Source organism: Ylistrum balloti, unplaced genomic scaffold (genome assembly GCF_031769215.1).
Source record: "Ylistrum balloti isolate Yb309-2 unplaced genomic scaffold, AGI_CSIRO_Ybal_v1 Utg369864, whole genome shotgun sequence".
Classification (NCBI taxonomy): Eukaryota; Metazoa; Mollusca; class Bivalvia; order Pectinida; family Pectinidae; genus Ylistrum; species Ylistrum balloti.
Genome location: NW_026782010.1, coordinates 1,931 through 20,670, shown reverse-complemented (window position 1 = coordinate 20,670; position 18,740 = coordinate 1,931). Strand labels below are relative to the sequence as shown.

General features: G+C 35.9%; 1 protein-coding gene across 1 annotated transcript in view; it reads right to left on the bottom strand.

Annotated features, from left to right (window-relative positions):
* LOC132545930 (E3 ubiquitin-protein ligase MYCBP2-like) overlaps positions 1–15,991 on the bottom strand; it is a 130,310-nt gene extending 114,319 nt beyond the window's left edge. The window contains exons 1-18 of the mRNA XM_060209607.1: positions 15,867–15,991; positions 15,167–15,233; positions 13,935–14,159; positions 12,948–13,101; positions 12,027–12,208; positions 11,581–11,731; positions 11,213–11,316; positions 10,917–10,982; positions 10,164–10,260; positions 7,400–7,470; positions 7,019–7,163; positions 6,632–6,708; positions 4,379–4,589; positions 3,860–4,027; positions 1,761–1,916; positions 1,437–1,505; positions 520–631; positions 93–250 (exon numbers count right to left, since the gene is read on the bottom strand). Of these exons, the coding sequence (XP_060065590.1) occupies positions 93–250; positions 520–631; positions 1,437–1,505; positions 1,761–1,916; positions 3,860–4,027; positions 4,379–4,589; positions 6,632–6,708; positions 7,019–7,163; positions 7,400–7,470; positions 10,164–10,260; positions 10,917–10,982; positions 11,213–11,316; positions 11,581–11,731; positions 12,027–12,208; positions 12,948–13,101; positions 13,935–14,159; positions 15,167–15,233; positions 15,867–15,991 (2,338 nt within the window). The remainder of the gene's footprint in view (positions 1–92; positions 251–519; positions 632–1,436; positions 1,506–1,760; positions 1,917–3,859; positions 4,028–4,378; positions 4,590–6,631; positions 6,709–7,018; positions 7,164–7,399; positions 7,471–10,163; positions 10,261–10,916; positions 10,983–11,212; positions 11,317–11,580; positions 11,732–12,026; positions 12,209–12,947; positions 13,102–13,934; positions 14,160–15,166; positions 15,234–15,866) is intronic.
* Between the last annotated feature and the right edge of the window lie 2,749 nt (positions 15,992–18,740).

Below are 18,740 nucleotides of genomic sequence, written 5' to 3'. Positions count from 1 at the left end.
GCTTATTGATTTAAGTGATCAGCCAGAGGTCCTGTGTTCAATCCCCAGCAGATCTCAGGAGGTATTGAATATCTCTGTTACATATGTTTTACCTTTTCCTCCAACCAGAAGGTCAAACTGAGCAAAGTCTTTATTCTTAGTGAGAACGTGAGCAAGTTGTTGGGCCTCATCCATGCTCTGTTCAGCAGCACACATCTTACAGATACCACAGTCACTACAGCCAGAGTCTCCAGACCCACAGCCACATGGCCTAGAACATTGACATGGGAGTAAAATCATAGCATCAGTAAAGGGTCAAAACTTGAAATATACTTTTGATTTTCAGATAACTGCAAGCAATTTTTAGTTAAATCTCTCAAGATTAATATTGTTTTCATCTGATACAAAATTACAAACAATTTCACAAACATTTCAGAAATAAAAACATTTCACAGGTGACAATGGTAACCAGGTTCACATACAAACTCTAAAAGCATACCATACCAAATTATGATAAGAATGGAAAAGCGTCCTACTTACATGCCAGGGTTTCTGCCTCCCTGTACAGAATGAACACAAGCAATTCCATACCCTGTACATTCACCACACACAGAACACACCATACACAAGTCTGTTTTCCATTTGTGACGCCCTGAAATATCACATTTGTCAAATAAATAACATGGACTCACTGTGTTATACAGATATAAAGGAAGACTTAATTGTTTTTATGGTAGTAAAGCTTCCTTAGATGAAACAGTATAGAACTTCCACTACTAACCATCACTTAAGTTTCTGTCAAGCTAGAACATACAGGAAGAACTGTCACATCAGTGATTAGTGGAAAAACAGTAAATATCAAATCAAACAAAGACCAAGCTTACCTGCTGCACCCATGACCTCTTCCACTTCTGCATTTACCTGCACCACCAATGGCCTCTGGCTTTCTGTACTTACCCGCAGCAAAAATGGCTTCTTGCTTTCTGTACTTACCTACACCACAAATGGCCTCTGGCTTTCTGTACTTACCTGCACCAAAAATGGCTTCTGGCTTTCTCTACTTACCTGCACCAAAAATGGCTTCTGGCTTTCTGTAATTACCTGCATCACAAATTGCCTCTGACTGCTCTGTACTTACCTGCACCAGACTAGAAGGGCCTCTGGCTGTACTGTACTTACCTGCACCAGACTAGAAGGGCCTCTGGCTGTACTGTACTTACCTCCACCAGACTAGAAGGGCCTCTGACTGTTCTGTACTTACCTCCACCAGACTAGAAGGGCCTCTGACTATTCTGTACTTGCCTGCACCAGACTAGAAGGGCCTCTGACTATTCTGTACTTACCTGCACCACACTAGAAGGGCCTCTAACTATTCTGTACTTGCCTGCACCACAAATGACTTCTGCTGTTCTGTACTTACCTGCACCATAGATGACTTCTGTCTGTTCTGTACTTACCTGCACCACAAATGGCCTCCTCCTGTTCAGTCTCCTCCTCTTCTTCTGTCATTGTCACATTGTTACTGGCTGTAGAGTACATCATATTTCATAAATGAAGAGTGTTCATGCAGAGCAATTGAAACCAAAATAACCAGTACTAATCGTGTGATACGTGTGATGTCAGACATTCTGGTATTTTTTTCAGTTTGATTAACCATACATACAATGTCTATGATGATAAACAGAAGCTGTTTATATATAAGTTCTCTGAGAGGAAAAGTAAACAATACAGTTGTATTTTAGAAGAGTATGCATTATTGTGAATCTATTACTGGAACTAACCTTCCTTAGAGCCACCTGGTTGGAAGTCGCGACCACACTGACCCTTGTTGTTGATACCAAAGCTGTAAATGAAGCCTTTGTTGGTGAGAACAATGGCGTGGGCCTTCCCCAGACAGATGTTTGTCACCACCACATCCTTCAGGTCTGTCACATGACCTTCAAGCATAAACTTAACTATTACCTTCCAACACAAATTTAAATACAGAACCACAAACAACAACCACGTCCTTCAGTATTATCAATTGACCTTTAAACTGAAGTTAAATTAAAGAACAATAAATAGTTTAACTGTAGAAGTATACACAGTTTTTAAATCACAAATCATATTACTGATAAACTGAACTAGTATGGTCACAGTAGCCAAGTCTTAGTGACATAGTCTTAGTGACATACATTATATTACTGATAAACTTAACTAGTATGATCACAGCAGACAAGTCTTGGTGACATACATTATATTACTGATAAACTTAACTAGTATGATCACAGCAGACAAGTCTTGGTGACATACATTATATTACTGATAAACTTAACTAGTATGATCACAGTAAACAAGTCTTGGTGACATACATTATATTACTGATAAAATTAACTAATATGGTCACAGCAGACAAGTCTTAAAAACATACATCATATTACTGATAAACTTAACTAGTATGATCACAGCAGACAAGTCTTAGTGACATACATCATATTACTGAAGACAAGTCTTGGTGACATACATTATATTACTGATAAAATTAACTAATATGGTCACAGCAGACAAGTCTTAAAAACATACATCATATTACTGATAAACTTAACTGGTATGATCACAGCAGACAAGTCTTAGTGACATACATTATATTACTGATCAACTCAACTAGTATGATCACAACATACAAGTCTTGGTGACATACATTATATTACTGATAAACTTAACTAGTATGATCACAGCAGACAAGTCTCAGTGACATACATTATATTACTGATAAAATTAACTAGTATGATCACAGCAGACAAGTCTTGGTGACATACATTATATTACTGATAAACTTAACTAGTATGATCACAGCAGACAAGTCTTGGTAACATACATTATATTACTGATAAACTTACAACTAGTATGGTCACAGCAGACAAGTCTTGGAGACATACATTATATTACTGATAAACTTAACTAGTATGATCACAGCAGACAAGTCTTGGTGACATACATTATATTACTGATAAAATTAACTAATATGGTCACAGTAGACAAGTCTTAGAGACATACATCATATTACTGAAGACAAGTCTTGGTGACATACATTATATTATTGATAAACTTAACTAGTATGATCACAGTAAACAAGTCTTGGTGACATACATTATATTACTGATCAACTTAACTAGTATGATCACAGCAGACAAGTCTTAGTGACATACATCATATTACTGAAGACAAGTCTTGGTGACATACATTATATTACTGATAAAATTAACTAATATGGTCACAGTAGACAAGTCTTGGTGATATACATTATATCACTGATAAACTTAACTAGTATGGTCACAGTAGACAAGTCTTGGTGACATACATTATATTACTGATAAACTTAACTAGTATGATCACAGCAAACAATTCTTGGTGACATACATTATATTACTGATAAAATTAACTAATATGGTCACAGTAGACAAGTCTTAGAGACATACATCATATTACTGATAAACTTAACTAGTATGATCACAGTAGACAAGTCTTGGTGACAATACATTATATTACTGATAAAATTAACTAATATGGTCACAGTAGACAAGTCTTAGAGACATACATTATATTACTGATAAACTTACAACTAGTATGGTCACAGTAGACAAGTCTTGGTGATATACATTATATTACTGATAAACTTAACTAGTATGGTCACAGTAGACAAGTCTTGGTGATATACATTATATCACTGATAAACTTAACTAGTATGGTCACAGTAGACAAGTCTTGGTGATATACATTATATCACTGATAAACTTAACTAGTATGGTCACAGTAGACAAGTCTTGGTGATATACATTATATCACTGATAAACTTAACTAGTATGGTCACAGTAGACATTATATCGCTATTAAAACTTACCACTGGCATGGTCACAGTAAGAAGAATCCTTCCCAAACATGAACACATCACCTTCCTTAGTGACAAATGCACTGCTGCCATTGTTACATGCAGCCTGTACTACAGTCTTAGATTCAAATCGAACCAGCTTCTTTGGTTTTACAGCTTTTGGTTGACGTCTTCCTTTGGCTGCCAAAGACATACAGAGGGTATATACTAATACTCATTATCAAGTATCAGAAGCCTTTCTTATTAAAGGACCAACCTTTCCTTCTACAGCAGAATTAACATATAAAAAAACCAGGAAAAATCTATTCATCTTATTTGCATCAACACTATGATACCTGAGATCATTATTTAGTGGAATACAGAAAGATATACTCGTTACAGCTATTTAAATTATTCTTACACCAACATATTAGTACAAAAGACAGTTGAGACAGGAGTCAGTAGCTTCAAAAATTAATACATGAATTGTTTAATAAGAAGGCTAGATAGGGAAGCCTTTTGTTATTTTGTTCTTGTTCTGTAAATACTTACACATGCTAGTATCCCCATCTTCTCCTCGTCGCGGCGTCCCTACAAAGAACAGACTACCATCATCTGACACCATCAGGGCATGTTGGCCCTCATGTCCCGTGGCAACCTGCACTATCTTGGGTGACTTAGTGATAGGTAGCTCTGCCCACTTCCCCTGAGCAGGTGCTCCTTGTTTGATACCTAGAGACTGGGACTTTCCACTGTATAAGACCTGCAACATATTGTATAAAATACAAAAAAACTCTTCAGCACTGACTCATATCTATCATAAAATAACTCCTCAGCACTGACCCATATCTGTCATAAAATAACTCTTCCGCAGCGACCCATATCTGTCATAAAATAACTCTTCAGCACTGACCCATATCTGTCACAAAATAACTCTTCAGCACTGACCCATATCTGTCATAAAATAACTCTTCAACACTGACCCATATCTGTCATAAAATAACTCTTCAACACTGACCCATATCTGTCATAAAATAACTAACTGACCCATATCTGTCAGCAGCACTGACATAAAATAACTCTTCAGCACTGACCTTAGCACTGTCATAAAATAACTCTACCCATATCTGTCACAAAATAACTCTTCAGCACTGACCCATATCTGTCATAAATAACACAGTAGCACTGACCCGTGTCTGTCATAAAATAACTCTTCAGCACTGACCCATATCTGTCACAAAATAACTCTTCAGCACTGACCCATATCTGTCATAAATAACACAGCAGCACTGACCCGTGTCTGTCATAAAATAACTCTTCAGCACTGACCCATATCTGTCATAAAATAACTCTTCAGCACTGACCCATATCTGTCATAAAATAACTCTTCAGCACTGACCTGGGTCTGTCATAAAATAACTCTTCAGCACTGACCCATATCTGTCATAAATAACACAGCAGCACTGACCCATATCTGTCACAAAATAACTCTTCAGCACTGACCCATATCTGTCATAAATAACACAGTAGCACTGACCCGTGTCTGTCATAAAATAACTCTTCAGCACTGACCCGTGTCTGTCATAAAATAACTCTTCAGCACTGACCCGTGTCTGTCATAAAATAACTCTTCAGCACTGACCCGTGTCTGTCATAAAATAACTCTTCAGCACTGACCCGTGTCTGTCATAAAATAACTCTTCAGCACTGACCCATATCTGTCACAAAATAACTCTTCAGCACTGACCCATATCTGTCATAAATAACACAGCAGCACTGACCCATATCTGTCACAAAATAACTCTTCAGCACAACTCGTGTCTGTCATAAAATAACTCTTCAGCACTGACCCGTGTCTGTCATAAAATAACTCTTCAGCACTGACCCATATCTGTCACAAAATAACACAGCAGCACTGACCCATATCTGTCAGCACTGACCACAGTAGCACTGACCCGTGTCATAAAATAACTCTTCAGCACTGACCCATAAAATAACTCTTCAGCACTCTGTCATAAAATAACTCTTCAGCACTGCACACTGACCCATATCTGTCTGTCATAAAATAACTCTTCAGCACTGACCCGTGTCTGTCATAAAATAACTCTTCAGCACTGACCCATATCTGTCACAAAATAACTCTTCTGCAGCGACCCATATCTGTCATAAAATAACTCTTCAGCACTGACCCATATGTGCCATAAAATAACTCTCCAGCACTGACCCATATCTGTCTTAAAATAACTCTTCCGCAGTGACCCATATCTGTCATAAAATAACTCTTCAGCACTGACCCGTGTCTGTCATAAAATAACTCCTCAGCACTGACCCATATCTGTCTTAAAATAACTCTTCCGCAGCGACCCATATCTGTCATAAAATAACTCTTCAGCACTGACCCGTGTCTGTCATAAAATAACTCTTCAGCACTGACCCATATCTGTCATAAATTAACTCTTCCGCAGCAACTTGTGTCTGTCATAAAATAACTCTTCAGGACTGACCCGTGTCTGTCATAAAATAACTCCTCAGCACTGACCCATATCTGTCTTAAAATAACTCTTCCGCAGTGACCCATATCTGTCATAAAATAACTCTTCAGCACTGACCCGTGTCTGTCATAAAATAACTCTTCAGCACTGACCCGTGTCTGTCATAAATACATAAGTTATTACATTTAACTCTTTAAAGGGGTCAAATCATCAAACATCTTCAAAGTTTAAAATACTTGGTGAAAATAAACAGCACAGTTATTAAGAAAGTAATTTTACAATCGTTATAAACTCCTTTTAATCTGAACTTAACCTTTCCACCAACAGTTCTTATCAGCACAAAGTCTTTAGCTCCAGTTATTGCAACAGAGTCTTCATCGTAAGCAGTATCTGAAAATTCACATAAAAAAACACTGTCGGAATTACGTGCCACTATAACTTTCTTTTTTACATTGATATCAGTAACTAAATTGTTTCTCTGTTTTCATAGCATGAAAGTTTGTATGAAAACTTGGTTACAGTTCTGTATCATCTTTGGTCATATTACCATCACTGAGGCAAATTGGAATCAACAACTGTCTATATAAGCTACATCTAAAACGTATTGACGGAGTGTCTCTTTGTGCTCATGTCATACAAAGCATACCAAAAACATCCATACACTTTTATCTAAATAAATAATATCTAACAAAACACCTACTGATTGAGTGTCTCTCTACGGTCTGGTCATAGGAGGCCGTTCCAAACACATCCATACACTTGCGGGTGAGTTTGAGGGGAAGTTCTCCAGCCACAGTCATGGGACTGACGTTTGGGTTATACAACCGTACCACAAAGCTGTCTTGCTGTTGAGAGGATGTTTACATTTATGAAGTATCAATTTCTAACAAATTTCTATGCAAAAGATTCATGAGAAAAGAGCCCTATCTTGTGTAAAATCAATGAAGTGTGAAATTTCACACTCATGATATATAAAAATTAAAAATCCCTTTTACTGTGATATATAACACTATTAAATACTTGATTAGGCTCAATAATTTGACAGGAAAAAAAGTTTTTTGAAATTATATCTCCTACTTACGTCTTTAGCTGCAGCAATCTGCCCAATGTTTTCTCCGTCACTGAACAAAGCACTGGGTCCAGGGCCCTTACCTAACAACACAAAAAACAACGAAATGTAAACATCCTTCACATAAACAACACAAGGAACACTAAAATGATTAATCACATCTCACAAAATCATTTCATTATTTCATTCAAGGTAGTTATGATAAAACCTATATATGATGAAATAATTAAATATCAATAATTCAATGTCATCACCTTTGTACTAATGTACAGCCAGTTATTTTCTGGGGATGATATTTTCACAGTCCATTAACACAAAAACTTGATCCATAAAAATAATGAGACGTGTATTTGATGTGCTTTTTGGATACTGGTCCTGAAATTTTGAATTTGTTAAAATATAATTTGATCATTTCAAAAGCAAATAGCAAAAATTTTGACCCAGGAAAATAACAAACTATCTACCATAAGAAATAATTTTAATCATACTATCTTATCATCATTGTATTATCTATTGTCTATCATCATGGTGACAAGACAATGAGCTTCTCCTGACAGTAACATATTCTGTGTTAAACTTACCGTCCAGTTTACAGGAGTTGATTACTGACAATAACATATTCTGTATTAAACTTACCACCCAGTTTACAGGAGTTGATCACTGACAATAACATATTCTGTGTTAAACTTACCGTCCAGTTTACAGGAGTTGATCACTGACAATAACATATTCTGTGTTAAACTTACCGTCCAGTTTACAGGAGTTGATCACTGACAATAACATATTCTGTGTTAAACTTACCGTCCAGTTTACAGGAGTTGATCACTGACAATAACATATTCTGTGTTAAACTTACCGTCCAGTTTACAGGAGTTGATCACTGACAATAACATATTCTGTGTTAAACTTACCGTCCAGTTTACAGGAGTTGATCACTGACAATAACATATTCTGTGTTAAACTTACCGTCCAGTTTACAGGAGTTGATCACTGACAATAACATATTCTGTGTTAAACTTACCGTCCAGTTTACAGGAGTTGATCACTGACAATAACATATTCTGTGTTAAACTTACCGTCCAGTTTACAGGAGTTGATCACTGACAATAACATATTCTGTGTTAAACTTACCGTCCAGTTTACAGGAGTTGATTACTGACAATAATATATTCTGTGTTAAACTTACCCTCCAGTTTACAGGAGTTGATCACTGACAATAACATATTCTGTGTTAAACTTACCGTCCAGTTTACAGGAGTTGATTACTGACAATAATATATTCTGTGTTAAACTTACCGTCCAGTTTACAGGAGTTGATCACTGACAATAATATATTCTGTGTTAAACTTACCGTCCAGTTTACAGGAGTTGATCACTGACAATAACATATTCTGTGTTAAACTTACCGTCCAGTCTACAGGAGTTGATCACTGACAATAATATATTCTGTGTTAAACTTACCGTCCAGTGGAGTTGATCACTGACAATAACATATTCTGTGTTAAACTTACCGTCCAGTTTACAGGAGTTGATTACTGACAATAATATATTCTGTGTTAAACTTACCATCCAGTTTACAGGAGTTGATCACTGACAATAACATATTCTGTGTTAAACTTACCGTCCAGTTTACAGGAGTTGATTACTGACAATAATATATTCTGTGTTAAACTTACCGTCCAGTTTACAGGAGTTGATCACTGACAATAACATATTCTGTGTTAAACTTATCGTCCAGTTTACAGGAGTTGATCACTGACAATAACATATTCTGTGTTAAACTTACCGTCCAGTTTACAGGAGTTGATCACTGACAATAACATATTCTGTGTTAAACTTACCGTCCAGTTTACAGGAGTTGATCACTGACAGTAACATATTCTGTGTTAAACTTACCGTCCAGTCTACAGGAGTTGATCACTGACAATAACATATTCTGTGTTAAACTTACCGTCCAGTTTACAGGAGTTGATTACTGACAATAATATATTCTGTGTTAAACTTACCATCCAGTTTACAGGAGTTGATCACTGACAATAACATATTCTGTGTTAAACTTACCGTCCAGTTTACAGGAGTTGATTACTGACAATAATATATTCTGTGTTAAACTTACCGTCCAGTTTACAGGAGTTGATCACTGACAATAACATATTCTGTGTTAAACTTACCGTCCAGTTTACAGGAGTTGATCACTGACAATAATATATTCTGTGTTAAACTTACCGTCCAGTTTACAGGAGTTGATCACTGACAATAACATATTCTGTGTTAAACTTACCGTCCAGTTTACAGGAGTTGCTTACTGACAGTAACATATTCTGTGTTAAACTTACCGTCCAGTTTACAGGAGTTGATCACTGACAATAACATATTCTGTGTTAAACTTACCGTCCAGTTTACAGGAGTTGATCACTGACAATAACATATTCTGTGTTAAACTTACTGTCCAGTATACAGGAGTTGATCACAGACAGTAACATATTCTGTGTTAAACTTACCGTCCAGTCTACAGGAGTTGATCACTGACAATAACATATTCTGTGTTAAACTTACCGTCCAGTTTACAGGAGTTGATCACTGACAATAACATATTCTGTGTTAAACTTACCGTCCAGTTTACAGGAGTTGATCACTGACAATAACATATTCTGTGTTAAACTTACCGTCCAGTTTACAGGAGTTGCTTACTGACAGTAACATATTCTGTGTTAAACTTACCGTCCAGTTTACAGGAGTTGATCACTGACAATAGCATATTCTGTGTTAAACTTACCGTCCAGTTTACAGGAGTTGATTACTGACAAGTCTTCCTTATTAATGGTACAAAGACAAGGTTGGGCATTCTCATCTGATCGACAGAACAACTGGTCCTAAATGGGACAAAAGTTTAACAGAAATTATTTTGATTTCAGGATGATTTGAGAAGAAATCATAAATATTGAGCATACATTATTTAGGAATTAACTTTTTACTTTGTTGAAGTTATTGAGGGGATATCTAAACTTCAATTCTAGTAAATTCAATAATGGCCAGTTATATAAAAACTAGAGTTCGATTGTAGCAAGTTAATTCTTATATTTACACATTTTCTTCATTAAAATACAGTTTGGTTTCTATTGATTCCAATGATTAAACAACACACAAAAATAACAGAAACATTGAGTTTACTGATCACCATGGAGCAGCCTATTGCTTTAGTGTTTCTGATACCACAGCATCAATGCAAACATTTAAAAAGAATATTTCTCATATATTCACTAGCTATTTGCTCAATACAACATTCCAATGTTTATTTTATTGAGACTTCAAAATGAAAATCTCTAAGTTTGACTAAGATTGGCTTCAGGACCACATTTCAAATGGCCTTTATTTCTCAGACATTTTGAAATGTGTGTTAATCAAGTCCAGTGTGTGTTAACATGACAGTACCTCATTATCAATATTTAATGATAATGAGAATTACATAGGTCAGTTACAATTGTAACTGTAAATATTATCTAAGAAATCGAGTCAATTAGTTACTCACTCCAGCACAAGCAAGCCACACAGATGATGTAGATACTGTAAATTCTCTCTGGAGATAAATGTGTCCCTGAAAAAAAAACAAAAAAAAACTATAAAGGCTATTCCAGATAAATATAAAACAGAGGAAGGTTAGATAAGCCACTACACAAGGTCAATCTCCTGAGCATAGACTTCAGATCCTTTTTCAGTCGTCACATAAGATAAATATCTTATGAATCCTAAAACTCGATACTTTGACAGATAAAAATGTAGAATTATATCAATAAAAGGAACAATATCGTGTCAGAGCACCCTTACCTTTGTTGTGTCTCCATATCCTGTTCCAATTTTTGCTATTCCATTTTTGCTGTCTAGTATGTATAAATATTTGCCGTCAGAAGCGACAGCACAATCCATTCCACCTGTAATGAATGTTTACATTGTAACATAATGACCCTGTGCTGTTTTGATATCCTGTATCACAAACACAATAAATCAGAAGTCAAAACAAAGGTAGTTGAGAAATAATTATCAACTATCAAAGCATCAGAATAAAAATTAATTTAACTAGTCAACTTGACCTAAAATTACACAGTTTTTTTTATACAACACTAAATAATTGTCATGTATCATAATCAATTCAACCATTATTTTTAAAAGAAATATATTGATATGGAATTTCTCACCCTTTTTATCATTTGTATGAAGTATCTCTAGGGTAAATGTATCAATCAGACCACCAGACTTGACCCCCTGATTGAACCAGTCAGGAAGCTGGGTCTTTCCCAGTAACACAGCCTGTACACTCTTCTGTAGAGATGTTAGTACCCCTGGCACCTGATAACACAAACAATATGTTTAAATATGTTTACAAACCTTTTAAGTAAACACATTCACGATGTGTACAGCCACACTACAAAACAGACTATCTTAATTCATATTAATTATCTGGGTCATCAGGAACCCATCAATAAAGAGAGACATAGGAGAAATGTCTCTAACAATAATATATATATGTTTTATGTACCACAGCAGAATGTTTAGCATTCTGTTACAAACTGAACACTTGTACAGGCAAGCCAGCTATCCAATGAAACACATTAAAATAGGGTTATCAGTATTTTAATATTACCTTGACATTCTGCATAGCAAGTGGTGCTGGACTCATCAACATGGATGAGATGGCTGTTAGGAGTTTGCCAGTATCTCCTAGGGCAACAGTAAGTGAGATGAGAGAGGAGCAGGCTAGAGAAGACAGACTCATGTCTGTTCCACCTACCATGGCAACCTCCATCAGGAGCTGGAATAGTCCATCTGTAAAAACACCCCGTAGTTATGCATGAATACTTTTTTGTGTCTTGTACATACCGTAAAAACCCATGTAATGTGCAGTTTGTTTATGATAAAACAAATGTCCAAATTGGGGGGTGCATATTTAAAACCACTAGGACTGGTGGATTGAAAAATTTACTCGTCGGGACTGGAAATTTACACGTCCAAATTCAGCTATGAAATGGCGACTTAATCAGCGAGGATGTGACATGTGACTTTTTTCTATTTTTATTTGAAGTTTTAGTGAAAAAACTATGCAGTGATGGCTGCTTTGCGTCAGACATTGTGCTTGACTCAGGCCTAGCCGTAGTGTTTGTTTACAACTGACTGACTAGGTGCTGTTAAGAACGAGAGCACCTCACATCAGTATGACCGCGGAAAAATGACTAAGGTATTCCGAATGCTATATTTGATGTCATGGGAGTTCCAGTGTAATCAAAAGTTAGAGTGCAGTCTGGAATATTTTGTTTTCGAATTACCGTAAATACATTTCTTTGTTTTAAATTTTCTTTACATTTTTATTGAAATTTAAGTTGTAACATTAATATCATTGGAAAAAGGTACTCATCCGATGGACGACTGAAAAAGATAAATCTGGTTGTCCAAGACAATTTTCACTTGTCCATGACGACCGGACGAGTGCTTTTCCAGACCCCTAGTACATTCTGTACTCCTCACACTACATCATTACAATACACTCTTATTTTACATGTTTACTTACCTACAATATCTGGTGGCTCCAGCTTCATGCTCTCTGGCTGCTGCCCCTGTAGGAGGTTCAGCAAGGCCTGTAGGGCCCGAACACATAGTTCTGGGTACTTAGTGCGAGTCTCTCGTACTAGCTCAAATAGACCACTCAGTCCAAAGGTCACAATCTGGGATATAAGTATTCAATTTTTTGAAGAAATCCAAAATATTGTTTTAATTTTTAAATGATTCTTATTTTTTCATTATCCAAAGCCATAATAGCTTATATAGGTAATAATTTGGTACTGAGAGTCAACAGAAATCCAATTATAGCACAACTTCATTTACCTCAACCCTTGAGTAGACAAAACTACCATTACTATACTGAAGAACTTAAGGCTTGCATGTCTGATATACATAAAGATGAAATATTTTGATATCAAAGCTTCAATCTAATTTGAAAATAGATCTAACATTTCCAGCAAAAAAAAAAAAGAAAAGAAAACCCTACAATGTTCAAGAATGAAGTCAATAATTATTAACCTAAAGCTTATATCAATTTACACACCAAAGACAAACTGACATTTACACAATTCACTGAAGGTCATTTTCCCTACATCTGTATGTCTGAAGCTGATGGTCCTGCTTGTTATTATTAGTGCATTAGCATAATCTTATTGATGTTTGGTTTCCATCTATAATATGCTTTTAGTACACTAATGCTTGTTGTCTTAAATCAGCAGAACATTTTGATGCAAGTCTTAAACATGGTTTTCAAAGTGTTAACTCTTAAAGTGTTACCCAAGTCTAAAGGAAATTCCTGAGTCCATAACTCCAATGTCTATGGCCCATAGCTTGTTGTGAAAAGAAAGTCAGCACTTGTTCATATTTCTTGGGGTACAAGTCTTTTTTAAAGCAGTGCATTTGTTTTAAAATCATTAAAACTGTACCTCGTCAAATAGTTTACAGAACTTTCCCTTCACCTTAGTGACTTCATATTTCATTAAACTCAAGTACAAACCTTTGGTAGTTTTATTGTTGCTTCTTTGCCTTTTTCATCACCAGTATCATCACTGTCTGAGTCTGACTGAGCAGTGACACTTTGGTGATAGATCTGACTGGCCTCTTTCATACATCGCTCAAGGACTGCCTGGCGGACAGTGGAGTACACGTTGAATATAGATGGGTTTAGACTCACATCCAAATTAGGCACCTGGGTTTCTGTACTCTCTGGACTTTTGTCTCGCTTAAACATCATAATACAACAATTTGTCACACATCAGTTACTATTAAAAACAAGTTTCAGTGAAACTGCTGAATGTTCCTGAAAAGTGACTTTATTGGACACAAAATTTTAGCAAAGGGCAATAATTCTGTAATTAAGTAGTTCTATGCCCTGAATTTGGTACACTGCACATTTTCTTAATTAGTAAGACCAATGTATAAAACAAATTTCATTATGAAAGTTTTATTGCAAGCAAACATATGCTCACTACACAAAATTTTGACAAAGGACAATGATTGTAATTGAGGGGTCTTGGGCCCTGAATTTGGTACACTGCACATTCCCTAAGTATGATCAATGTATACACTAGGTTTCATGATCCTTGCTAAGGGTGGTCAAATATATGGTATTTAAGTTTTTATTCTTGTTAAAATGTAAGCAATTTAATGTTGTGTCTAGACACAAAATTTTAAGAAAGGGCAACAACCCTAGATCACTAATTATGGGGTTGTGGACCATGAATTTGGTACACTGCTCATCGTCTTAGCATGATCAATGTATACACCAAAATTCATTATCCAAGTTTAAATGCAAGCGAATATAAACTCTAGACATGAATTTTTTACAAAGGGTGATAATTCTGTAATTTTGGGGTCAAGGGCCCTGCATTTGGTACACTGCACATTGCCTTAGTATGAACAATGTATACACCAAGTTTCATGATCCTTGCTTAACCGTAAAGTTATCATTTTCTGCAAGTAAATAAGTCATTTACATACACATAACACAGAGGTGATATATTTACTTGAACGTAAGCTGTTCCAACAGTTCTAATATACCTTACCAAAGATACAAATACACTCATACAAAGCCAAAATATTTTTAGTTGGATTTTGCTAAGAAAGATCTGAATATGTTAAAACCATTTCTTTACGAAGACACACAGGAACATTTCAAGATCACTTCTAAAGGCATAAGAAATCCATGACTTATGAAGTATCTTTATTCCACATAAAATTATTTGATACCTTTTGTTTTTTCTCTTTTCCTTTAGTCTTCACTTTCTTTTTTAACTTTTTCTTTTCATTTTTCTTCCTGTGAAAAAGAACATCAGAAATGAAATAGATTAAACTCAAGTTCTGTTTTTGTATAACTATTTATCTGATCATCTTTATCGTCAAAGGACATCAATTTTTTTCCACATTTGAGCTGGCATATACCATGTACAGAACATGCAAAATATAACCCGACCCCCCAACACACACACACACTTGTTGTTAAAGTACCACTGTGGTATTTCAAGGGATATATAAGGGATTTGTATCATGAAACCATCCAGTAGATTAATACTCTCTGTTACATTCTGCATATTAAAACACTCTTCAGTTCAACTAGTCCATAATGGCAGACGTCACTTAAACATCTTGCTTGTCACTGTAACGATTTTTTTAGTCAAAAAGGTATCTCACAATCTTAGAAATATTTAAGATTTCCTTCCGATTGCACTCTTGGACCCTTTTCAACATAAAGCCCATACAGCTGACAAAACCCTGGGATACCCCCGGCTTTTAGTTATTTTGTAGCAAATGAAATGAAAGCGGATGCTTTAAATAGAATAAAAAAAATAGAAACAAGACACATATGTTGTTTATGAGTAATCAATTCAACAGATAAATGGCACAAGAAAGTAGTTGCTTGATACAAATAATGAAAACTTAAATGTCGTACTTTGAAACGGATGTCTCATCGATATCAATATCGAACAGCTCATGAAATTTGCTGCTCAGTGTTCCTCCTTCCAGGAACCTGTCCAACTCGCTTCTCGACGCAGGCAAAATTTGCACCGCTGCCATTGTCTCTGGGACAAAATGGTTGAAATTTTAGACCTCCAAAACGAATCTCAAGATCACACATTAATTTTACAGGAGATAACATAACCAGAAACAGCAACTGGATGGTCTGACGTCTGACTTTCAACCATCCATATTGAATGAAAATCAGCAGTTGATACATTTTTCAAATTCAATCTAACAGAAAAATCAAGCAAACAACTGCCAGATTCTAGATTGGTGGTAAAGTACCCCTGGCACCTGATAACACAAACAATATGTTTAAATATGTTTACAAACCTTTTAAGTAAACACATTCACGATGTGTACAGCCACACTACAAAACAGACTATCTTAATTCATATTAATTATCTGGGTCATCAGGAACCCATCAATAAAGAGAGCATAGGAGAAATGTCTCTAACAATAATATATATATGTTTTATGTACCACAGCAGAATGTTTAGCATTCTGTTACAAACTGAACACTTGTACAGGCAAGCCAGCTGTCCAATGAAACACATTAAAATAGGGTTATCAGTTTTTTAATATTACCTTGACATTCTGCATAGCAAGTGGTGCTGGACTCATCAACATGGATGAGATGGCTGTTAGGAGTTTGCCAGTATCTCCTAGGGCAACAGTAAGTGAGATGAGAGAGGAGCAGGCTAGAGAAGACAGACTCTATGTCTGTTCCACCTACCATGGCAACCTCCATCAGGAGCTGGAATAGTCCATCTGTAAAAACACCCCGTAGTTATGCATGAATACTTTTTTGTGTCTTGTACATACCGTAAAAACCCATGTAATGTGCCGTTTGTTTATGATAAAACAAATGTCCAAATTGGGGGGTGAATATTTAAAACCACTAGGACTGGTGGATTGAAAAATTTACTCGTCGGGACTGGAAATTTACACGTCCAAATTCAGCTATGAAATGGCGACTTAATCAGCGAGGATGTGACATGTGACTTTTTTCTATTTTTATTTGAAGTTTTAGTGAAAAAACTATGCAGTGATGGCTGCTTTGCGTCAGACATTGTGCTTGACTCAGGCCTAGCCGTAGTGTTTGTTTACAACTGACTGACTAGGTGCTGTTAAGAACGAGAGCACCTCACATCAGTATGACCGCGGAAAAATGACTAAGGTATTCCGAATGCTATATTTGACGTCATGGGAGTTCCAGTGTAATCAAAAGTTAGAGTGCAGTCTGGAATATTTTGTTTTCGAATTACCGTAAATACATTTCTTTGTTTTAAATTTTCTTTACATTTTTATTGAAATTTAAGTTGTAACATTAATATCATTGGAAAAAGGTACTCATCCGATGGACGACTGAAAAAGATAAATCTGGTTGTCCAAGACAATTTTCACTTGTCCATGACGACCGGACGAGTGCTTTTCCAGACCCTGATACATTCTGTACTCCTCACACTACATCATTACAATACACTCTTATTTTACATGTTTACTTACCTACAATATCTGGTGGCTCCAGCTTCATGCTCTCTGGCTGCTGCCCCTGTAGGAGGTTCAGCAAGGCCTGTAGGGCCCGAACACATAGTTCTGGGTACTTAGTGCGAGTCTCTCGTACTAGCTCAAATAGACCACTCAGTCCAAAGGTCACAATCTGGGATATAAGTATTCAATTTTTTGAAGAAATCCAAAATATTGTTTTAATTTTTAAATGATTCTTATTTTTTCATTATCCAAAGCCATAATAGCTTATATAGGTAATAATTTGGTACTGAGAGTCAACAGAAATCCAATTATAGCACAACTTCATTTACCTCAACCCTTGAGTAGACAAAACTACCATTACTATACTGAAGAACTTAAGGCTTGCATGTCTGATATACATAAAGATGAAATATTTTGATATCAAAGCTTCAATCTAATTTGAAAATAGATCTAACATTTCCAGCAAAAAAAAAAAGAAAAGAAAACCCTACAATGTTCAAGAATGAAGTCAATAATTATTAACCTAAAGCTTATATCAATTTACACACCAAAGACAAACTGACATTTACACAATTCACTGAAGGTCATTTTCCCTACATCTGTATGTCTGAAGCTGATGGTCCTGCTTGTTATTATTAGTGCATTAGCATAATCTTATTGATGTTTGGTTTCCATCTATAATATGCTTTTAGTACACTAATGCTTGTTGTCTTAAATCAGCAGAACATTTTGATGCAAGTCTTAAACATGGTTTTCAAAGTGTTAACTCTTAAAGTGTTACCCAAGTCTAAAGGAAATTCCTGAGTCCATAACTCCAATGTCTATGGCCCATAGCTTGTTGTGAAAAGAAAGTCAGCACTTGTTCATATTTCTTGGGGTACAAGTCTTTTTTAAAGCAGTGCATTTGTTTTAAAATCATTAAAACTGTACCTCGTCAAATAGTTTACAGAACTTTCCCTTCACCTTAGTGACTTCATATTTCATTAAACTCAAGTACAAACCTTTGGTAGTTTTATTGTTGCTTCTTTGCCTTTTTCATCACCAGTATCATCACTGTCTGAGTCTGACTGAGCAGTGACACTTTGGTGATAGATCTGACTGGCCTCTTTCATACATCGCTCAAGGACTGCCTGGCGGACAGTGGAGTACACATTGAATATAGATGGGTTTAGACTCACATCCAAATTAGGCACCTGGGTTTCTGTACTCTCTGGACTTTTGTCTCGCTTAAACATCATAATACAACAATTTGTCACACATCAGTTACTATTAAAAACAAGTTTCAGTGAAACTGCTGAATGTTCCTGAAAAG